The following is a 23,555-nucleotide window of genomic DNA, read 5'->3' on the forward strand; positions in this document are numbered from 1 at the left end:
CGATCCCTCCACAAACACACCACCGAAATTTGGGACCTCCTCGACAGCACCACCCCGGACATAGCATTCTTTACCAAAACCTGGACCAACACCACCTTGGGATCGGCATTCCCTAAGGATACAAGATCTCCAGGAACAACCGCCCCACCCTCCAGGGAGGAGGGATCTCCCTCGTCCACAAATCCACCCTCCGCCTGAGCACACTCCCCGACGAGCCCATACACCTGATGGGAACACCTTCACGTCAAGATACTGGCCAGCCCTACCTCCACCCTCCGAGGAACCCTCATCTACCGACCCCCTGGACCCCGTGAACTTGTTGCCAACTCCATCACGGACATCAACTCCCCGCATGCCATCATGTCCAACAACTACACCCTACTGGGAGACCTCAACTTCCACCTCGACAACCAACTGGACCCCAGCACCACATCCCTCCTGGACAACCGCCACAACATTGGACTCCGCTAGATCGTGACCGAACCCACGCACTCAGCAGGACACATCCTCGACCCCCTTTTCACAACAGGAAACTCCATCACCTTCAGCCACACCACCGAACTCCCATGGACTGACTATCGATGCGTCCACTTCACCTTCAGAACACACACCAGCACCTGCTCCCACGAAGAAACTGGACCAGAATCACAGACGACCAGCTAACCTAGTCACTCAGCAACTCCACCCCAACCATCGCGGAAAATGACAACCTAAACACCGCAGCCCGAACCCTGCACAGATGGATCTCCGACAGTGCCAACACCATAGCCCCCCCTCAACAAAAACACCACCACCCACGCCAAGAAAGCTAGATGGTTCACCACCGAACTTCGAGAGCCCAGATGCACTTGTCGCTGCCTCGAAGGCCTGGAGGAACACCAGATCCACAGAAGCCCACAACAACTTCAGATCTGCCACCAACGCCCACCACTAACTCATCAGAAAAACGAGGAAAAAAGCGATTGAAGACAGAATCTCCACTCATGCACACAACAGCAAAGAACTCTTCAACATCATCAAGGAGTTCGCCCAACCCACCAGCGAGTCCACCGACATCGGTCTCCCTCACAAGACCTCTGCAACAAACTCAGCACCTTTTTCCACAAAATCAAGAGCATCTACGACAAGTTCAACTAAGACAACCAACACACTGAACCCTCACCAACCACCCCTGACAGCCTGACAGCCTGAAGCCTGCGATCGACAACTGGACAGCCTCACCACACTGAAGACGATGAAGTCAATCCACTCCGGGGCCCCCACGGACCCCTGCCCCCACCACATTTTCAACAGAGCCGCTGACACCATCGAACCCATGCTTTGCCACACCATCAACCGCTCCCTGGCAACCACCTCGTTCCCCGACGACTGAAAACACTCTGAGATAAACCCCCTCCTGAAGAAACCCTCGGCGGACCCCACCGACCTCAAAAACTACAGACCCATCTCCCTGCTCCTGTTCCCAGCTAAAGTTATCGAGAAAGCCATCAACAGCCAACTCGCCACATATATCGAACAGCACAACATCCTCGACTCCTCCCAATCCGGCTTCAGAAAAAAACACAGTACGGAAACCGCCCTCCTCGCCGCAACAGACGACATCCACACCTTACTGGACAAAGGAGAAACAGCAGCCCTCATCCTCCTGGACCTCTCAGCGGCGTTCGACACAGTCTCTCACTGCACCCTAATACGCAGACTCCATGACGCAGGTATCCAAGACAAGGCCCTCGACTGGATCCGCTCATTCCTCTTCGGCAGAACGCAGCGGGTCAGACTCCTCCCCCCCCCCCCCCCCCCCCCCTTTCCTCTCGGACCCTACACTTACCACTTGCGGAGTCCCCCAAGGGTCCTCCCTCAGCCCTACATTCTTAAGCGTCTACATCACCCCCATCATCAGAACCTACGGACTCAACATTGTGTCATACGCAGACGACACCCAACTCCTCCTCTCCCTATCCAACGAACCCAACACCGCCAGACATAGCTTTCGAGAAGGCATGTAAGCCATCGCCAAATGGATGAAAAACAGCTGGCTACAACTAAACACCAACAAAGCGGAAGTACTCATCATGGGCCCAAACCCCGATGCCTGGAACGACACCAGGTGGCCGCCCGCCCTCGGAAGCCCACCCACCCCCATGGACCACGCACGCAACCTGGTAATTATACTGGACTCAGAGCACAAAATGGACTGCCAGATCAACTCCGTCTCGTCGTCCTGCTTCCACACTCTCCACCTCCTACGTAAGACCTTCAAATGGATCCCCCTCGAACACAGTAAGACGCCAGCAGGCTCGACTACTGTAACACACTCTATGCCGGAATAAACAAAAACCTTACCCGCAAGCTATAGAACATCCAAAACGCCGCAGCAAGACTGGTCCTCAGCCTGCCAAGACACTGCCACATCTCCCAGCACCTGCGCACACTCCACTGGCTCCCCTTCGAAGCTAGTCACCTTCAAGATGCTAACCCACGCTCACAAGGCCCTCCACGACACCGGACCAGCATACCTGAACAGCCGACTCAAATTCCACGCACCCCAAAGGACCCTACAATCAGCCCAGCTCTCCTATGCCGTGGTCCCCTGCACCAGAAAGACCAGATCGGGAGGCCGCTCCTTCTCCTTTCGCTCGGCCAGAGCCTGGAATGACCTTCCACTCCACCTCGGACAGACAACATCGCTCCCCATCTTCGCAAGAAACCTCAAAACCAGGCTTTTCGACAGACCGCCTCCTTGATGGACTGCAACCTGCAAACCACCCCCATCTCCCCAGCGCCTTGAGACCCTTACAGGTGAGTAGTCGCGCTTAATAAACAAACACTAGAAACTGGGTGCTACTCCTGTTACTTCCTTGTGTTGAAAAAGTATGGAGGCCTTCATTCTTTTTTTAGATATTGCTAAATACCTGCAGGAAGCTTTTTCCCATATTGCATTTTGCATGTCCTTGGATGGTATCTGCAGTTCACAGTGGGTCAGGAGCACTACGTTTGCCGTGCTCACCTTTAACTTTAACAGTACCCCTCAGGTGTTCACGAAAGGGATGGCGGTGGTTGCCGCTGATCTTCAGATGTTGGGTGTGCTGTCCTTCCCCTAACTTGATGACTGGCTATTGGAGGCAGTCGTAGACCACCTTCAGCCTTCATTTAATCTCCTAACATCGTTGGGGTACACTATCAATGTGCCAAGATCACCCCTGATTCCTTCGCGAAGGTTCCCGTTCAATGGAACTGCCCTGAATATGGTGCTGTTTCATATCACTCCCCCAGTGAAAGCGATTCCAGGACATTTGGACTATGATACTGATGTTTCTGCCTCTGTGCTGGATTTCATTGAGGATGAAGTTGAGACTAATGGCTTGCTGCATCCTGCCATCCCTTCAGAACGCACATTACAGGCTCTGTAGCGGAATCAAAATCCCCAGTGGGCGTAGTACCAGAGTAACCTGTCCAATTCCATCAAGGTTTCGGAGGACATTGCAAAAGAGCTGCAGTGGTGGCTTGAAGAACATGATGTGGCTGGTGGCAGACTCCTCTGCTTATCCTACCCAGAGCTGACGGTGGTAATGGATGTATTACCACTGGGAAGGAAAGGCCATCTAGGAGAGGTGGAAGTTAGAGGATACTGGTCTCTGGCAGAAGTCCACCTCCATATTAATTTGTTGGAGTTGCAGGTGGTCTGTTTGGTGTTGAAACCATTCCTACTATCCATCAAAGGGAAGTAATAGGGGTACTCATAGAAAACACCACTGCCATGTCATTCTGTAACAAGCAGGGCAGAGTGGGGTCTTAGGTCCTGTTGCAATGGCTGATCCTTCAGGGAATTTTTCTGGTCACGAACCACCCAGCAAGATCTTGAAATGCCAGGTCAAACCAACTCCGTTGCCAATACCTAGCAGATCACAAATGGCAGTAAAACCTGGAGGTGTGGTGCAAGGCATCTTCCAGCACTGAGAGGGAGCCCTGGCTCTATCTTTTCGCCTCTGCAAGAAAAATCTATTTTAGAGTTTTGGTGCAGCAGAGTTCCTAAGAAGGCTGTCTCCCCGAGACTCATTCTGCATAGAGTGTAGCTCTGGGTTTCTGTATGCCCACTCGCCTTCCCCCTCCTGGCTTGAGTTCTGAAGAAGATCGAGACTGACCTTGCTCAAGTCACCCTTATGCCCCCAGATTAGGAGCATCTTGGCACTGGCATCCATCCTCTGATCACGCTGCCACTTCTGAAGAATCTACTGTTGCATCGACTGGGCATGGCACTGCATGAGGCCTCCACAATCTGCATCTCAATGCAAGGAGATTGAGCAACAGTAGCTAGTTTCCTTCAATCTTCTTCCTGAGATCATTGATGTTATTCTGGCAACTGGGCACCAATTTATGAAATCTGTTTGCACCAGGTGGAGTATAGATTTATGACTTGGTGTGGCACCCACCAAGTTGACACACCACAGGCTAAACTGTCTTAAGTTCTGTTATTTGTTTTGTCATTACCCTAGCAAGGACCTGTGTTGGGCACGGTTAAAGGCTATTTGATGGCTTTCAGCTTAAGGTTGGCTGATCAGCCTACTGATATTCTGACCTGTTGTGATGAGATTTCTTTTAAAGGTTTACAACATATGTTTCCCCGAAGCCCTTTGTCAAGCCACGGTGGGACTTTTGGAATTTTGTTCTTACTTTTGTAAATGGTGCACTAAATTTGAGCCACACTACAGTTGTCCACTTCGCTACTAAAAAAGTTTGTTTATGGCAGATGTAGCTGTAGATACTGTGCATACGCCTGCCATCGAGAATTGGGCTAAGATGAGTGGCACTTGTTTATCTTTGAAGCAGTCTTCGATTCACGATGTATGGTGACCCCACCTAATACTGGTAATGCACATGAACATCAGCTCCATTGTAAGACTGTTTCTCTCTGCCCTCAGCTTTGGATGTGCATCCTTTGAACTCCGGGTCGTTGCCTTCCGCTGTTCATCGCCGGTATGTCTCGATTCTTCAACTCCGAGCCACATAAACCATGCCTTGCTGCGTGTCACTAGTTTTAAACCAGAAGTACGACAGCATCTCCTCAACCTGCCCTTTGACAAGAAGCGCGTCTTTGTACCGCAGGTTGGTGAGATGCTGGAGACAACCAAGAAGGACACCGATACAACAAAGGCGATGGGAACACTCCAAACGCCTTTTGTACAATGTTCCTTTTGAAGGTCCAGCTGTCGACAGTGCTCGAAAACCTTCCCCCTCGAGGCATCTACCTCCTACCAGAGACTGCAGCACCAGCAAACGCCATCACAAGTCTACTCCACGGGTGGTGACTCCCTCTCCCTTCCCCCCTGATCCACACTACACCTGTCAGGGAAGACTGCAGGGGTTGTAATGGACACATCTGATCAGTGGGTTCTTTCCATCATCAGGCACTTATCAGAGGGATTGTATTGCTCCTCTTATGGGGGATGGAGACCCTTGTATCCCGTTAATCATTACAAAGCACCATTTGATCAAGGGGCGGCAGACGGCCCATGGCACAATTACACCATCGACCCGTCCGTGGACATTGTCCCAGACTTCTACCCCTCAAAGTAATCTACTTCTGATGATACCACCTTGTATCATGAGATCATTAGCAGGGCCATCACCTTCCATAAGGTAGAGCTGCTTAAGGATAAAGAGGATGGGAACTTCCTCGTGGAGATATTCTCCTCTACCGAAAAGTCAGTTCAGTATCTTCCAATGCTGAAAGAACTGCACCTGAAACCTTTAAAGTCCCAGTAAATGCTAAGGTAGTAACCCCAAGTGTTGATTAAAAAAAAATACAAATCATTGCCCTCAAACTCACCAAACATCCCTCCCTACAAACACACCCTCTCTCAGGAACACCAAGGCACTCGTTCAGAAAACACTGTGACAAAGGAGGGTCCTCCTTGTACTATCTCAACCCCAAAATGAACTATTCCCCTAGAGCCATACTCGACCACAGACCCCTCAACAAATACATCCTGTTAGAGCACTTCCACATGGGGACACTCCAGGCAGTGCTTTCCAAAGTGTGTGTCGCGACACAGTACTGTCTCGCCTCCCATACATGGGTGTGTCGCGCGATGATGACGTCTGTGGGCATATTAGGCCGAATGCTCTCGAGACTCTTGGGCGTTTGCATTCAGTGACGCAGGCATATAGCGACGTACGCAGAGGAAGGAGAGCGTGAGCTGAGCACGCGGCGTTGCTCCCTTTGCGACGAAGAGACCACGGTGACGCCTCTGTTCCCCAGGCACTCTGTAAGCTGAGTCTTCAAAAGTTTATGGGCATGCACATTGGGTAACTCATTGGAAGGCGTAGGGCTGAGTCTGGGCGCTTTAAAGGGTGTTTTGGACGAACGGGACGTAGAGATGGCGTAGAGCTCACAGAACTCGTAAGTACAACGTCCGAGCTCCTTCGGCTTGTTCTGGTGAGATCGATGCCCGTGCCCTCGATGTCCCTCCCGCTTAAAGGCTCAGCTGCAGGGCAATAAAGGGTTTTCCAAAACTGAGATGACACAAGATGTGACTAAATCTGAAATGGAAGTCGCAACCTTTTAAAAACTTTCACTGTATTCCAATACGATGCTGCAGAACTGAATATTGATAAATCATTTCCCAATTGGTGGGTAGTACTTCAAATCAGAACTTTCAACAACCTTCTTCTGTAAATATTTCCAATTGAATCCGTTCCCAACGGTCTTACATAGTTTGTTAAATGTAATTTGTAGGCAGGAACATAGCATGACAGGAAATGATCTGTTCGGCTGTAATGCAGTTGTTATGTTTCTAGTCTGAAGCAACTGCGCCAGCGAAGAGGGTGGTGTGTTTTTAATCTAATGTGTTTCCTACTGCTAACAGATGTTTCTAAACAAGATTAGAAGACATTACTTTCCCCAAGCACTATGCTACATGAATCAATGAGTACAAACAGCCTAACCACGAGTTCATTAAAACAGCTGTAGTTGTAACATGAGACTGTCGCCCCCTCACATTTTAACTGTATGAAGGTATTTCTTTTTATTCCTATAAAAGCAATCTACCTGATTGCGAGATAATAAAAAAATAAAGTAAGAAATGCCTTAAAAAAAAATACTTGATTAACCCACAAAGGTAGGGAGTGAGAAATAACATCCTAACGGCACATAGCAAAGATGAGAGCACTCTTGACTTAGCATTTCGATCAGTTTACTGGTGTGTTGCTGAAATTCACTTTTGTACTCTCGCTAGCAGTGATACACGGATTGTCAAATGTAATTAGTAGTGTCACTAACCTGACTTCATATGCCGTAAAGATAAATCAAATAAAAAGCATTTACAACTTAGCTTTCTCCTGTTTGCTCAAAGTATTCAGGACTGTGCCTTCTAATTTTAGAAAAAGGATGAGAAAGGCCCCAACAAAGTCAGCCCAATGCCTTTCTATCCACATAGCGGTGCAGTTCCATGCACACACAACAGCCGGGTCGGACTGGGACCGAAAATAGTCCTGGCATCAAATAAAAGTGGCCCCCCCATTAGTGAATTATACAGCTAGTAAAGTGACAATGTTTGAAAACGAGGGCAGTTTAGACACACCGAATGAGTGATTTGTAAGGTATTGGGGGGGAGGAGGGGGGGGTGCGCGCACGTGCTCTCTCGAGTCTGGAAATGTCACATATTTTTATACATTTGATTGTATGTTTGTTTTTGAACATGTCGGTCATCCTTTGTCTGTATATTTATGCATGTTTGTGGCAGAGTATGAGGGGTAGGTATGGGAGACATTTACATACTCCAGCACTGTAAGCAGAGTATGATGGGGAGGTATGAGACACACATTTACATACCCCAGGTACCTGCTTCTGTGGTACGGTATGCATGAAAATATTTCAAATGGGCTACAGGTGAGATTGAATTTTTCATGTTAAATGTTTTTTTTTATTGTGGCGATTTAAAGGGGCGCAGGTGGCAAGAGGCCACCAGTTCCAATATAGATCAGCAGCATGCACGTTATTATGCATGAACAATGGTTGTGGGTATGACCACTGGTCCTTTTATTCTTTTCAGAGTAGTTGCAAAGGCTGAGATGAAGGGTCTTGGGAAGCCAAAGGATGTGGATTCTCGAATGCCATGGGTTAGTTGGTCCTTCTGGTGATTGCTTTGATATCTGAAAGAGACACGTTAGTGATAGATTCCTCACCTTAGAATATTTCCCCAGGCGTCAGCCTGGATCCGGAAAGTTTTCTGCTTAGCAGTACCCATGCGCGCCAGTAGGTGGCGCTGTGCGGCTCCGCGCCCGTCACTGGCGTCGTGCACGCCGGGACGACGTCACGGAGGCTACATAGGCGCCACCCATGCGCGCTGACTTCAGTTATTTCTTTTTCCGCGCCAAAAGCGCAGATCCGAATTGAGCACGTACCTAGGTCAATTTTTGACCACTTTTTGAGACTTTTTGTTTTCTCCTCATGGCACCTGGTGCACGTAGGGATGCCTGCCCGGCTTTAAGTCTTGAAGGTCATGCCACCGTAATATGTCGGTGGGGTACCCCCATGATGTCTGCCTCTACTGCCTGGACACCGACCATGGCCCGAAGGCATTGCGGGAGCGGCGCCGGAAGTTGCTGGAGGTCCGGCACTCCTCTCGCCGCCGTTCCGGGTCTAGGGGCCGTTCGCGGGACCGCACCTGTCGCTCCTCGGACTCTAAGTCTTCACCTTCAGATTCCTGTAAGTGATGCCATAAGAAAAATCGAAGAAGCGTGTTTGCTCTCCGACGTCCCCCTGTCGCTCTCCGTAGGCAAACGTGGGAGACAGGGGCTCCGCCCCTGCGGCTCCTCCGGAGCCTGGGAGTCCCGCAGCCTACCTGCTCTACCCGGGTCCGTCGGCGACTCCCGAACAGCGGCAAGTGTTTCTTGCTGCCTTGGACCGTCTGTTTAGGCCTCGGGCTCCCACCGGTGCGCCCGCGGGCCCCGTGCCCAGATCCTGTTGACCCGGTGGCACCGCCTCCGGTGCCAGCCCCGGAGCCACTGGATCCAGCACCCGCGGCTCCGGCCCCGGCACCACAAGGTGCAACGTTGCTGGCTCTGGCCCCGGCGCTGCCCTTGGCTCCGGCCCTAGCTCCGCCACAGGCGCCGCATTGGGTGCTGTTTATCCCACCCCTGCCTCGGTTCTCCAACCATTTCGGCGCCGCTCCTGGTACCGCTCTCTGCGCCGCTGGCCCCCTCTCCGGTTCCGGTCCTACCGTCACGACCGGCTCCTACTACCCCCGAGCCGGATGAGGACTGGGACGGCTCCGAGGACCCCTTTGCACGGCAGTGTGACTCCGAGCAGGATTGGGTGGATGACCTTCAAGACGCGGGTGAACTTGATGTGTCTTCTGACCCGGGGGTTGCCTCGCCTTCGCCTGCTATGGAGGAGGGTGCTTCCTACACTATGGTGCTGCGTCGATCCGCAGAGACTCTCCACCTCGACCTCCCTACGGTGGCCCTTAAGACTGACCTCCTTACGGAGGTGCTCCAGACGCCGTCTGAGTCGTCGGAGCCGCTGCTCCCTTTCAATGAGGCCCTTACCAAAGTCCTCTTGGGTACTTGATTGCGGCAGCCCTCGGGGGCGCCGGTGGATAAGAACATCGCTAGGCGTCATCGCCCGGCACCTGGCGATCCCGCCTTTTTGACTGCTCACCCCACGCCTGAGAGCCTGGTCATTCAGGCCTCAACATCGCAGAGTTCCTTTTCCTCGGCTCCGACGGATAAGGACTCTAAGAGGCTGGACAAATATGGCAAGAGGTTGTTCTCCTCAGCCAGTTTGGGGTTGAGGTCGGTTGATACTGCCTGCTTATTGGGCCTTTACTCCCACGCAGTGTGGGATTCGGTGGCGGAGGTTCTACCTCAGTGCTCTGAGGAGGTCCAGGCTGTCCTTTCCCAAGCAATTGCGGAGGGCAACGATGCGGCGAAGTTTGCCATCAGGTGTGGTTTAGACTCCGCTGATTCGTTGGGCAGAGCGATTTCCACGACGGTGGCGTTGCGGCGCCACGCCTGGTTGTGTTCCACTGGCTTCTCACCCGATGTCCAGAGCTCGCTCATGGACATGTCCTTCGATGGCTCCCGCCTCTTTGATGATAAGGCTGACAATGCTCTGGAGTGCTTTAAAGACTCTTGTGCCACAGCCAAGTCTTCGGGTCTTTCCTTGAAAACTCCTGCCACGACGGGGTTTCGTTCCTTTCGTGGCCAGGGCAGGGGTACCCAGGCTCGCTCTTCCAGCAAGCTTGTGCAGAACCAGCCTCAGTGAGGCCGCGGAGGTGGGTTCCGCAGGGGCGGGTCTGGTAACCAGCGTACGGGGCAGTCCACTTCCACCCCCGCTGCTTCCGCCTCGAAACCTTCCTAATCCGTGCTTCAGGGGGCACCCCACGTCAGTGGGTGGCAGGGTTTGCCTCCACCTCCACCACTGGCGCGAGAATACGTCGGACAAGTAGGTGCTGCAGATAATCTGCCAAGGTTACTCGCTCCCCTTTCTGTCCTCCCCTCCAGCCATGCCACCTCGGTACCACCGCATGTCGGGGGATCATTTGGCTCTTCTCCGTCAGGAAGTCACGGCCCTCCTGGCCATCGAGTACGTTCCTGATCAGGACGTAGGAAGTTGTTGCTATTCTCACTACTTCCTGGTCCCCAAGAAGGACAAGGGGGGCCTGCGCCCCATCTTGGACCTCTGGGACGTCAATCGCTTCCTCCGGAAGGAGAAGTTCAAGATGCTGACACTAGCTCAGGTCCAGTCTGCCCTGGAGACTGGATGGTAGCGTTGGACTTGCAGGACGTTTATTTTCACATTCCCGTCCTGCTGGCCCACTGCCGTTAACTGCGGTTCACGGTAGGCCACGAGCATTTTCAGTTTGCCGTGCTCCCCTTCGGCCTTACCAGTGCCCCTCGGGTGTTCAAAAAGGTGATGGCGGTGGGCGCAGCTCATCTGCGCAGGTCAGGGGTGTCAGTCTTCCCCCTACCTCGATGACTGGCTGTTGAAGGCGGGTTCGCCCCAGGCAGTTGTCTCACACCTCCAGACTACGGCCGACCTGCATCTGCTGGGGTTCTCCATTAATGTGTCGAAGTCGCACCGGAGTCCCTCTCAGAAGCTCTCTTTCATCGGAGCGGTTCTGGATTCGATGCGGTTTTGGGTTTATCCTCCTGAACAGCGTTCCGGGATATTCAGGCTATGGTTCTGCTCTTTCAGCCTCTATCCCGGGTTTCAGTCAGGATGTCCCTCCGGCTTCTGGGCCTGATGGCCTCCTGCTGGTCCCGCATGCCAGATGGCATATGTGGGCTCTGCACTGGGACCTGAAGTTCCAGTAGGCGCAGCATCAGGGCAACCTGTCCGATCATGTCCAGATCTTGGAGGGCACTGCACGGCAATTGCAGTGGTGGCTCATGAATCGAGATTGGGTCAATGGCAGACCCCTCTCCCTTCCCCAACCGGAGCACACGGTAGTGATGGATGCGTCCCTCCTGGGCTGGGGAATCAATATGGGAGAGGCGGAGAACAGAGGTCTCTGGTCTCCAGCGGAGTCCCGGCTCCTTATCAACCTTCTGGAGGTGCGGGCGATCCAGCTGGCACTGAAGGCATTCCTTCCCTCTGTACGGGGAAGTGTAGTGCAGTTGTTCACGGATAACACCACTGCCATGTGGTATTGCAACAAACAGGGCGGGTTGGGGTCGTGGACCCTTTGTCAGGAGGCACTGCGCCTCTGGACGCATCAAGGCATTACCTTGGTGGTTCAACACCTGGCAGGTTCTCTGAACGCCAGGCCGGACGAACTCAGCCGCCAGTGCATGGTGGATCACGAGTGGCGTCTGAACTTGGACATGGCGCAAGGTCTCTTTCTGCGATTGGGAGAGCCTTGGTTAGATCTATTCGCCACCAAAGAGAACGTGCAATGTCATCAGTTCTGTGCATTGGAATTTCCAAAGCGGCACTCGCTCGGAGACGCTTTTCGTCTCAAGTGGAGCTGCGGTCTGTTGTACGCCTTTCCGCCTTATACAACTTCTGCCCAGAGTGCTGAAGAAGATCAGGCGCGACCGGGCCCAAGTTATTCTTGTGGCTCCAGACTGGGCTCGAAGAGTATGGTATTTTTCTTTTTTTTTTTGTATTGAATTTTCCGATAAACTTACAATACTGTCATCACATCCAGGACATTGTTACAGAAATATTACTTGATCAGGGTTTATACATCACTTTACCCAGCAACGTACATCAAAGTAGTCAGCAGCACACAATTGGTACGTACACAATGCAAAAGCAAGATCAACAGTCCTCTTGTAGCAAGTTAGCATGCTCCCGCAAGTATTCCGCTAAAGGCTCCCATATATCTGACGGCTTTGACATATTTGGCAGGTCTTCAGCATATAATATAAAATTGTCTCTGCAATATGCGGCATCTTGTATCCAGCTCGCCAGCGTGGGGGTGTGTTTACTATCCCAGTTCATAGCCACCCTACGCTTTGCCAGGAGCAGCAATATAGCAAACAACTTCTTTTTCTTCGAGTTCAGTGGTATTTTCAACCCCAGTAAACACACCTGCGGTTTGCAGTCCAATTTACAGGAGGATAGCTTACCCAGATGAAAAATCACTCGCTCCCAAAACGTTTTTATCTTATCACAATTCCATGCTAGGTGCGCGAAGTCTGACCATTCCGCACCACACCTCCTACATCGCGCCTCCTCCCGGAATCCATATTTATGGAGTTTGGCTGGAGTGTAATAGGCTTGGTGTATGTATTTGTAGTGAATAATATGTAGATTACCGTTAGGTGTAAGGAGCGTGAGTTGTGCACAGCATGTCACCCAGTCCGCATCTGTTAGGGGGGGAGTCTAAGAGTTTGCTCCAGTTATCACGGGCCTTATGCGTTTGCGTCCCAATTTCGGTTTGAACCTGCTTGTATAATCTGGATATAATGTGAGTGTGAGTGGGCGTGTCTATTAAAATCTGCAGAGGTTTCAGCACTGGGGGCTGGGGATTGGGCGATCCACCAATCCGTCTGCCTCTTCGGGAGGATCTTCTGTCGCAGCAGCAGGGGATGGTCCTCCACCCGAACCTGTCCAGCCTCGTCGTCCATGAGTGGAGATTGAGCGGCGAAAGTTGACAGCTTTCGATCTTCCTCCCGAAGTCTGTGATGTCATCTTGGCAGCCAGGCGTCCCTCCACTAAAATGGTGTACACCTGTAGGTGGATCAGATTTGTGGCATGGTGCACAGATAAGACTGGATCCCCTTTCTGCCCCTCTTTCTGAGGTTCTCCTGTTCCTTCTTTCTTTGGCTCAGCTGGGCTCTGCTCTGGGAACCCTTAAGGTTATCTTTCGGCTATCTCTGCCTTCCTACGGCTTCTTGATCAGCCTTCTCTTTTTAAGTCCCCAGTTGTTAACCGTTTTCTTAAGGGCATTACGCATACGTTCCCACCTGTGCCCTTCATAATGCCTCAGTGTGACTTGAATCTTGTCTTGGCTTTGTGTGCGCTCCCTTTGAGCCCCTTCATAACTGTCCCTTACGTCTTCTTACTCTCAAGACGGATTTCCTGGTAGCTATCACCTCTGCCAGGAGAGTGAGTGAGCTCCAGGCTCTTTCTTCCAAACCTCCTTTCCTTTCTGTTCATCCTGTCAAGGTGGTTCTGAGAACACGTCCTTCTTTCTTGCCAAAGGTTGTCACGCCCTTCCTCACCGGGCAGACCATCACTTTGCCCACCTTTTTTCTGCCTCCGCATCCTTCACGGGAAGAGGAGCGGGTCCACCGTCTGGACCCTAAACGTGCGCTTGCATTCTATCTGCAGCGTACACAGCAGTTCCGGGTGGATGATCAGCTCTTTGTTGGATACGTGAGATCCAAAAGAGGTCGGGTGGTGCACAAACGGACCATCTCCCGGTGGGTCGTTCTGTGCATCAAAGCATGTTACTCCTTGGCCAAGAAGGAGCCTCCTGTGGGTCTGCGTGCCCATTCGACCAGGGCGACTGCAGCCACTACTGACTTGGGACGCGGTGTCCGCTTGCAGGATATTTGTCAGGCAGCTACGTGGGCCTCGCTGCCACTGGCGTAACGAAAATTGAGGGGGCCTCCCTGCAAGGAAGGTGAAGGGGGCCCCCTCCGGTCTCAATCAAGAGCTCTCTGGCAAGTGTTCTGTGCTGAGGGGGCCCCCTGGAGCTTGGGGCCCCCCGCACCCCGGGGGCTGCGGAGGCCTGTGTTATGCCCCTGCTTGCTGCACACGTTTACCAAGCACTACTGCCTTGACTGTCGGGTCCGGAGAGACGGCTTCTTTGGCCGTTCTGTGTTCCGGGACTTTCTGGTGTAATCTTGTTCGCAGACCCACCACCGGGGTTGGTATTGCTGGGGTATCTATTCTAAGGTAAGGAATCTATCACTAACGTGTCTCTTTCAGATGCACAAGTTACTACTTGTGTAACGATATATCGGTAAGGGACATTAGTTAGTGATCGATTCCTTACCGCCACTCCCATCCTCCCCGTTCTGCGAACTGATTACTGGGGTTAAGGTCATCCCCTTTTTGGGCCCTAGTTTTATTCACCAAAGGTCAGTTTCTTGCATGACTCTGCGTTTCGGCACGAAAAGTTGTGTACAGAACTGACGTCAGCACGCATGGGTGGCACCTAAGTAGCCTCCGTGACTTCGTCCCGGCGTGCACGACGCCAGTGACGTGCGCGGAGCCGCACGGCACCACCTACTGGCGCGCAGGGGTACTGCTAAGCAGAAAACTTTCCGGATCCAGACTGACGCCTGGGGAATATTCTAAGGTAATAAATCTATCACTAACTAATGTCTCTTACAGATATATTGTTACACAAGTAGAAACTTGTGCATTTGGTTTAGTTGGCATTACAGCAGATACCTAGTATGTTTTTGTGTCTCTGAATCACCGAATTAGTATCTGAACTGAGTGGTAAAAGGTTATTGTTCCAAAACACTTGCAATGCTCTTGTTCTGAGATCCCATCTGTTAATAAAAGAAAGGGCGTCATAGCCCCAGGGCTGATATTATGTTGCTTAATGTACTTCTACCTCCGTCATTTGCTAACTTGAGCTGTGATTGAGAGGTATAGTTACAGAAGAGTGAAAAGAGAAAAGTAAAGATCCATAGATAAAGCTTGTCTAAAAGGTGTGTCACCAACATAGAAAGTTTGGAAAGCTGTGCCCAGGGTGTCATCCCCCTATTGCAGCAAGCTGACTTCATGAGCACCCTCAACCTGAAGGACTACTTTCACATCCCTATCTCCCCTGCACTTCAGTGGTATCTCTGGTTTGAGGTGAATGGTCTACATTATCAATTCGAGCTGCTGTTTTTCAGGATCAGTCCCACGCCCAAATCGATTCCCCAGCCCCCACTCGGAGTGACCACAGTTTGTCTTGCCCTGGTGGCTGCTCATCTCAGGAGGAACAGCATCTGTGTCTTCCCTTACTTGGACGACTGGATGATCAAGAGAGCAAAAAACAAGAGAGCAAAAAAACAACAGTGCTTGGCATATATGAACGCCTCCATAGACCTATGGGTTTACCATCAATCTTGACAAGTCCCACCTACAAATCCTTGAAGTCCACCCCTTTCTAGGGGCAGTACTCATTTCAATCACTGGGAAGGCATATCCAAGCCTAGCGCAGGTTCAAGCTTTCCAATCTTTGCTCCCTTGTTTTCAGATAGATCATCCGGTAACAGTCAGCACAATCATGCACCTACTCTGCATGATGGTCTGCTGTATTGCCATAGTTCCCCATGCCAGGTTACACATGCACCCATTGCAGGAGTGCCTCCTTGCACAGTGGTCACAGATGGTTGTCACTGGGAAGATCTAGTATTGATCTGGGGCCGCACTCATTGCTCTTTCCCGTAGTGGAACAGCAACAACCTGTTGCAGGGCCAGCCCTTTCTCGATCCTGACCATCACAACATATTCATCCCTCACCGGGTTAGGAGCACACCTACAGGACTTGACCATTCAAGGCACGTGGGCACCCCGTCAACAGGGTCTCCACATCAACTATTTGGAGCTACAGGCCATCCAGCTAGCCTTTAGTTTGTTTTTCTACCATATTCAGAACAAGGTGGTCCTCATTCGTATAGATAACATGGCAGCCATGTTTCACCTGCAGAAGCAGGGTGGCATTCACCCTCCTCAGTTGTCTGCGTTAGCTTGCCATTTGGTACTGGGCACGCTATCGCAGAGTTCATCTACCAGCGAGTACTTACCAGGAATGGACTAATGGACTACTATGTTGCGGATTTTTTTTAGCAGGATACAGGAACAAGTCTACGAGTGAGCACTCCACCCGCAAGTCCTACTCCTGTAATTCTGTTGTATGGCCTTCCCCGACATAGCCTTCTGTGCCAACGCCAAAAACGCAAAATACCCAAGCTTCGCCTCCAGGTACCCAAAGTCTATGGGCAATGCACTACAGATGAACTGGTTAAGGATATTTGCCTACACTTTTGCGCCTTTCCTACTTCTTCCATTTGTGATTCGGATGCTTTGGATAAAATACCCCCCCCCCCCCCCCCCCCCCCCCCCCCCATCCGGGTGACCTTTATGCAAGGACTTAAGAGTCATTCCTCTGAGGGTACCACCTGCCCCTGTATGGAATTTAAACATAGTCCTTACCATACTTATGGGCTCCTTCTTTTGAACCTCTTCACTCATGCCCTTTGCGTGTGAGTGAACTTCAGGCTCTAACCCTTCAAGAACCGTTCCTCCAACTTCATACAAATAGCTTAGTCCTTAGAACAAACCCTACATTTCTCCCTAAGGTGGTCTCATCTTTCCAACTCAATCTAAGTATTAAGGTCCCCGTGTTCTTTCCACATCCAGATACAGTGGAGGAAAGGGCTCGTCACACACTTGATGTCAAAGCACCTTCATGTATTATATTGACCAAACAAAACCTTTCCGTAAAACATAACTCTTTGTCTCTTTTTCCAAACCACACAAAGGCCGTGCTCTCTCTAAAGCAGGAATAGCACGTCCGTTAGATAAAGTTATACAAACCTGTAATCCTAAAGCGAAACTATCTTTGCCTGTCCCTCCCAGACCCCACTCTACCAGCAAGAAGGGAGTCTCTATGGCTTTTTTAGGCAACGTCCCTATAGCTGACGTGCAAATCAATTAACTGGTTCACTCCACACATTTTCTAAGCACGCCAACAGGCTGCACTCTGTATTCTCTTCTAGTGTTCTGCATCATCTTCCGCCTAACCACCGCTTAGGAAAGAACTGCTTCACAGTCTATGCTGGACTGTTCCCATGAGGCACAGGGTCAAGACTGATTTGCATATGGCTGGGTCCAAACTGGAATGGCATGGTGAGCAAAGAAACGATGGATTTAGGCCCAGATCTCTGTACTGGGGTGAATGTATGACATTGATCTGCATTCTGTCCATCAACTGTTGTTTTTGCATTTGCCACTCCGAGTGGGACGGGTATGCCCAGACGTGGGTCCTGTGCTCTCCATGCCACTGGAATCAAGCTATCCTGGCTGAAGAGGGGTGAAACCCCGAAACCGGTCCTACGATGCTTGTTTCCAGTCCAGGGAGGACCTGGCTTGGCAGTTCGGGCTGGACTGTTCCCATGAGGCACAGGGTCAAGACTAATTTGCATATGGTTGGGTCCATACTGGAATGGCATGGTGAGCAAAAAACAATGGATTTAGGCCCAGATCTCTGTATTGGGGTGGATGTACGACATTGTTCTGCATTCTGTCCATCAACTGTTGTTTTTGCATTAGTCTATGCACAGCATGTGTAGCTATAGCTACACATGCCACAAACAGAAAAAAGGAACACACCCTGTAAGCATCTATTCGTGGCTTGCAGTGCTGTAAATTCACATGCAACCCCCCCCCCTCCCCCCCCCCCCCACTGTAACACCCCCGTTAGCCTTTGATTGTTGCAATGGCCCTTGAATTTTTTTATTTGTTGCATGGTCTTCTTAATCTGTATTGCTACGCTCCATTCATATCCTCACCCTCTTTACCCTCCTTTACACAAAATGTAAAAGAGATGCATTTTAGATTATGAAATGTCCTTCTCAGTACACATAGACTACAATATTGGGAGAACTGGCTTCCCATTGTTTACCAAAAGTATTAAGTTCTGCTTTTTCTAGGATAAATGTACTGTTAGTGAGTGCCATCACAAATGTGTTGCATACTGTGTTGATTTATACTTTCTCTGGTTTTCCTAATCCTGGTTATAGTGTCTCATCTCCTGCTTAAAATTGTCAAGGTCTGTTTTGTGATTGCAGAATGTTACTCAAAAGCCTGTCATTCTAAGAAAGAGAAGGCAAAGGATAAAGATTGAAGCCAACTGGGATCTGTTTTATTACAGGTAAATGTTTTAGTTCTTTGGAAAGTTGACTTTGCTTTCATGTGTTAGAAGTTGTTAATTTCTTTACAATAGAGAGGGTAACACCATGATGCAGGAGTTTTAAAACTATCATCATAGAAAAGCATGTCTTAAATGAAAGAGAAAAAATATTCTGCAAAGATTACAAATAAAGGAAAGTGTTGTGAATATCACATGCTTGAACTAAACCTGGTAATTACTACAGATAAAAGCTTGCCTCGACCAACTATGTTACATAACCACATTTAACCATTGTTTATGTTCATTGATTGACTAATTACTCTGCACCCAGATGTTGGGATTAATGAATTCTTTGACCAGCATCTACAGTAATCATGCATGACTCCCTTCTATTTGAGAGCAAAATGGCAAGTGTTACTGGATTCTTTGAGCTGCTGTTTTGCATTTTGAAAACAGAACATCTAACAAGTTGGCTATCTTGTAGTCATGAGGGTGAAATCTCTTATACGTTTATGCATCACATAGTGCCCTAGGCCCTAGACGTTGTTACAAGTGGAATTTCATAATTCCACATCCAAATGAGGGGCACCACTAGCATCTTTCAAAGTTGTATCCTTGACCGTAGTTGTGGCTGTTCTTGAGGACCGGTTGCTCAGCAGTTCTTGGGCTCTGGAATTGGACTTTCCTTCCTCTCTATTCTTCCCACATCAGAAAAGACACCAGAGTCTAATACCTTTACCCAACTGGTTTGCAGTGCAAGTCATGTTGCTGGTTCCTGTGTAAGCAGAGATGCCACCTGTGATTGTCAAGAAAAAGTAGAATACCAAGTAGAAATAGAAACTCAAAGTACATTGCCACCTCGCCGTTTCCTGTCTGTACCAAGCAGTCACCATCATGGGAGAAAGTCTAACTGTCAGAATCAAAGAAGTATTCCCTGGATTCACCAGGAGACTATTAATATTAATCAGTGTCTCATCTGGAATATCTGGTTGATAACATAGTGAATTAACCACCTATGCAGATTTTGGGAAGCAAGCAAAAAAAATTTGACACTGTTCAGTAATAATAGAAACTTGATGAAGTTCATCTTACGTTGGGGCTGGGGACCACCTAAAGCCTATAATTCAAGACTAGGTGTCTGATGGTGGTGATAGGATACAGTCACAAGCAGTTCCTGGATTTTTAATGAGCAAATTCATGCTAGCCAGAAATTTGAAAGAACCAACAAATCCTCCAATAGCAAAAGTGGGCAGTTCCATTTTTGCTGAATCAAAAGGTTAGCCATCTTCTATCACCATTTAATAATAATATTTTACCTGTTTGAAGCCCTTTAGAAACAAGCTTCACTTTTCGCATGGTTGCCAAAGCCAAAGAAAACAGAGGATGATTCAGGGAAAGAATTGGTGTTGTCTCATCCCTTGTCCTTCCCTGCATTTAGGATGTAGAAAGCAGTTGGGCTTTTTTGAAATGACCATCAAACACTGCTATCATCCTAATGTTCTATGAAACAACTTTCAGTAATTCAGCAGTTCAGTGGCCTGGGCGATTTTGGATGTCAAACATAATGTTATGAAAGATAAGGCATATGAACTTCTCAGCACACAATACATTAACAGTATATTTGGTATGCAGACTGTAGAAATCTTCAACAAGTGTCAGAACCCCCTTGTTGCCCACATGCTCATTCAGGGTACCCAAACCTTAGTGGAATCAGGAGGGCGCACGGCGTAATGGCTGCCTTCTGAGTCAGCTCCGCCGGACGGGACAAATAAATGGCGCGAGAGGCATGATCCGCAGAGCGCTGCAGCCCGCAAACCTCATGGAATAAATCGGAAGGTGGGCTCCACGGATGGAGCGAGTGGGAGCTGGCAGAGTGTCCGACTAACCCCAGAAAACCGCAGTTCTCCGCGCGGCGCTGGGCGCGAGCAACGGCTCACAAGATGGCGGCGCCCTGGAGGACTGCACCGAGACGCTACTGATGCACGCCATGACTGTCTGATCGGAGGCTGACCGAGTACACGCACTGGGCGCTGTATACCTCCGAATGCGGAAACATGCCGTTGAAGCTCCGGTGAGTTGGATGGAAACGAAGAACCGCAGAAATGACCCAGTCTGACGCTGCGAGCCCTATGCTGGGACGGCTGCCTGTATCTAACGGGGGAACACACTCGGTGCGTATGGGGCAGTGAAACGCCCGCACATATACCCATCTGTTGTGGCGGTGAGGGCTGACTGCCTGGATCCGGCAAAACAGCGTGGCTGGGGACATTCGGCGGTGGCGGCTGTGACATACTGACGCACCGGGTCCCTGGTGGAGCCCCGATCGGGACCTTGGATCGCGAGTCTGCCGCTGCATGGGAGCACCGCTGATGCGGTTGTGTTGCAATGATGGTCGCCGGTGGTGATGCCCGATGACAAACGGGCGGCCGGGCCCTTGCGACGCCGCCGAAACGCAGACGGCCATGTGCGGTTGCTCCAAAGATAACGCATGCCGGGTGTCAGTCGGAACCTGGTGAAGCTGGGTGGAACCGGCTAACAACGAGTGGTGAAACACGGCGAAATACTGCGGTGCAGGCGAGGGGGGGCATGCAGTAAGCCAAACCGACACACACCGCACCTGAGGAGCGGACAGTACTGCCGCCTAATCCTACGAGCGTGGCCTTCGGCGGCCGGCGAGGGACCAGGACGCGATGGGGAAGCCGGACAAATCGCAAACCAAGCTGCCATTTGAAACTAAACGACAGCCCAAAGGCGCTACACCGCCACAGGACGAAGCAGTGGACGTGGGAGAGCTACCACCTCCGGACATGGCGGAAGCGCTGAGGGCCATCCAGCAAAGTCTGCACGACATCCACGGTAAACTGGACACCATCACGATGCGGGTCGACAACATGGCGACCAAACTGGATGGGCACGGCGAGCGACTGACGGAGGCGGAGACCCGGATTGGAGCGGTAGAGGAAACCTCACAAGCTACCGCTCAAAGATGTGCAGAGGCGGAAAGGCTGATGGAGGCGCTAAAAAACAAGACGGAGGATTTGGAGGCGAGATCGAGGCGGAACAACGTTAGAATCACGGGGGTCCCGGAGTCCACCAATACTGGCCGGATGGAGACTTATGTTGAGGGGCTGATCAAGGAAGTTGTGGGCGCAGAGCACTTGTCTCCAATGTTCCTGATAGAGCGCGCGCACAGGTCACTGGCCCCGAGGCCGAAGCCAGGGGCTCCCCCGCGCCCTATAGTCGCCAGAGTCCTCAACTACAGGGACCGGGATGCAATCCTCCGCATAGTGAGAGAGAAACAACAGGTCACGCACCAAGGTAACACACTGGCCTTCTACCCGGACTTCACGATCGCAGTCCAACAGGCGAGGAAGGAATTTAATCCGGTCAAAAAGAAACTGCGTGACCTGGGGATTGACTATGCCATGCTCTATCCAGCCCGGCTGCGCATAACACATGGAGGGCGGGTGGTGCTGTGCCACTCACCTCGCGAGGCGAATGATCTCCTCAAACAACTTGGAACCAAGCGCAAGGAGAAACACAGGGTTGATAAGGGTGCAGACACGGACTGACGTGCTACAAGCTGAACCGCAAGAAGACTGATGAGGACACTCCACACAACATGGTGAAACAACGACCCTGTCGAGGTATGCGGGGTCTGGCAAGAACAAAACTGAGACACGCGGACTGTTGGGGACGGTGAGTGCGCCCACTGCGAGCGAGAATAATTGGATTTGTGCCAAAATGGTGCTTGTCGCCTTTACTGCTCCTACAGCTCCGCGGGGGTGTGCGCTGGCTCCTATCTCTCGGACTCCGGTGGGCCAATGCCATACAGTGTTAGAGCCCACATACTGATGAACTTGACCACTGTGTGATGACTTGCCATACACATCGCTGGCCTGGGAGGGGCTCAGATAACTGGGTAACAAGAGCAATGGCCCCTGTCGGTCTGGGCCGGGGCGGGGCTCTGAGGGTCAGTCATGGGAGGGGTAACAGGAAAAAGACCGTGCACTGCCCACTGGGTGGCAAGACAATGCTGATGCACAGTGGGGGTGATGATCCATAAGGGCTGTTGCGCTGGGTAAGGGAAAGGGACGTTGAGATGCCTACATTAACATGGGAGCTGCTGAGCTCCGGACTCTCATATAATCCCGTCCCCATCCATTAAGTTGGATGGAATGGTGCGCTCTAGGCGGTCCCCCCGAATAGGGTGATCCCCGAATTAAGTTACTTTGATGTTTGATGTTCAATTTGGGGTGTGTCTTTGGCATGGTTGGGGTGCTAAAGTGGGTGGGGGGACATGGGTTGTGGTTGAGATGTTGAACTGTTGGTCACTGCGCATGAGACGCATCGCTGAACTCCAAGTGCCACTGCGGGGGACTCGTGGGGCCCTTGCCCACTGCGACAGCTGCTGGGAGCGTTCATTGACAATGGGGGCGACTGGTACACACATACTGCTACGCCTTGATGGCTGAGAACAGGATAGGTGACGGGTATCTTCGACTGCTAACGTGGAATGTGCGGGGGCTAGGCAACCCCAAGAAAATACGGCAAACACTAGCTTACTTAGACAGGCAACACATAGACATTGCACTAATACAAGAGACGCACTGCGCACCGGCGCGCCGATTAACTATGGGACGTAGATGGGCTGAATCAGTACACTACTCATCCTACTCTTCCTACGCACGGGGGGTATTAGTGCTGATCAGGAAGGGGCTGAACTATATGATAGATAAGGTGGAGACGGATGCAATGGGGAGATTTGTCCTACTGTCTGGGGCCCTGCGAGGACAGAGATTAGCTGTAGTGAATGTATATGGGCCTAACGTGGATGACCCACAGTTCTATCACTTACTGTGGGGTAAACTGCGTGACTTGCAGGCGCCTCACGTGATTTGGGGTGGTGACTTTAACCTAGCGCTCTCGGACGATGTCGATAGATCCGGAACGACGACGGAGCCACATAGGCGAGCATTACGTGTCCTACATGACATAATGGTTGATAGAGCACTCACTGACATCTGGAGAAGTAGACACCCGGGAGAGTTGGAGGCCACACACGTGGCTACATCACACGGCAGTTGGTCCCGCATAGATTACTGGCTGGTGTCGGGGGATATAGCATTGTGGACACGGGAAGTTAGGCACTTACCCAGAACACTCTCGGATCACAGCCCGGTGCTCCTTTCTCTGGAGCTCCCGAACTACACGCCGCCTCCATTCAGTTGGAGATTT

The 23,555-nt window shown here is 51.0% G+C and overlaps 1 protein-coding gene across 5 annotated transcripts in view; it reads left to right on the plus strand.

Moving 5' to 3' along the window:
* The window catches only part of DNAJC13 (DnaJ heat shock protein family (Hsp40) member C13), a 1,667,846-nt gene that overhangs the window by 577,521 nt on the left and 1,066,770 nt on the right, over positions 1 to 23,555 (plus strand). For all 5 annotated transcript variants that reach the window (XR_014970022.1, XM_085630673.1, XM_085630671.1 and 2 more), the window contains one exon: positions 18,256 to 18,338. Coding sequence is in view for 4 of the 5 variants with exons in the window: in XM_085630673.1 (XP_085486799.1) it covers positions 18,256 to 18,338 (83 nt within the window). In the remaining variant the exon portion in view is untranslated. The remainder of the gene's footprint in view (positions 1 to 18,255; positions 18,339 to 23,555) is intronic.

This window comes from Triturus cristatus, chromosome 10 (genome assembly GCF_964204655.1).
Source record: "Triturus cristatus chromosome 10, aTriCri1.1, whole genome shotgun sequence".
Lineage (NCBI taxonomy): Eukaryota > Metazoa > Chordata > Amphibia > Caudata > Salamandridae > Triturus > Triturus cristatus.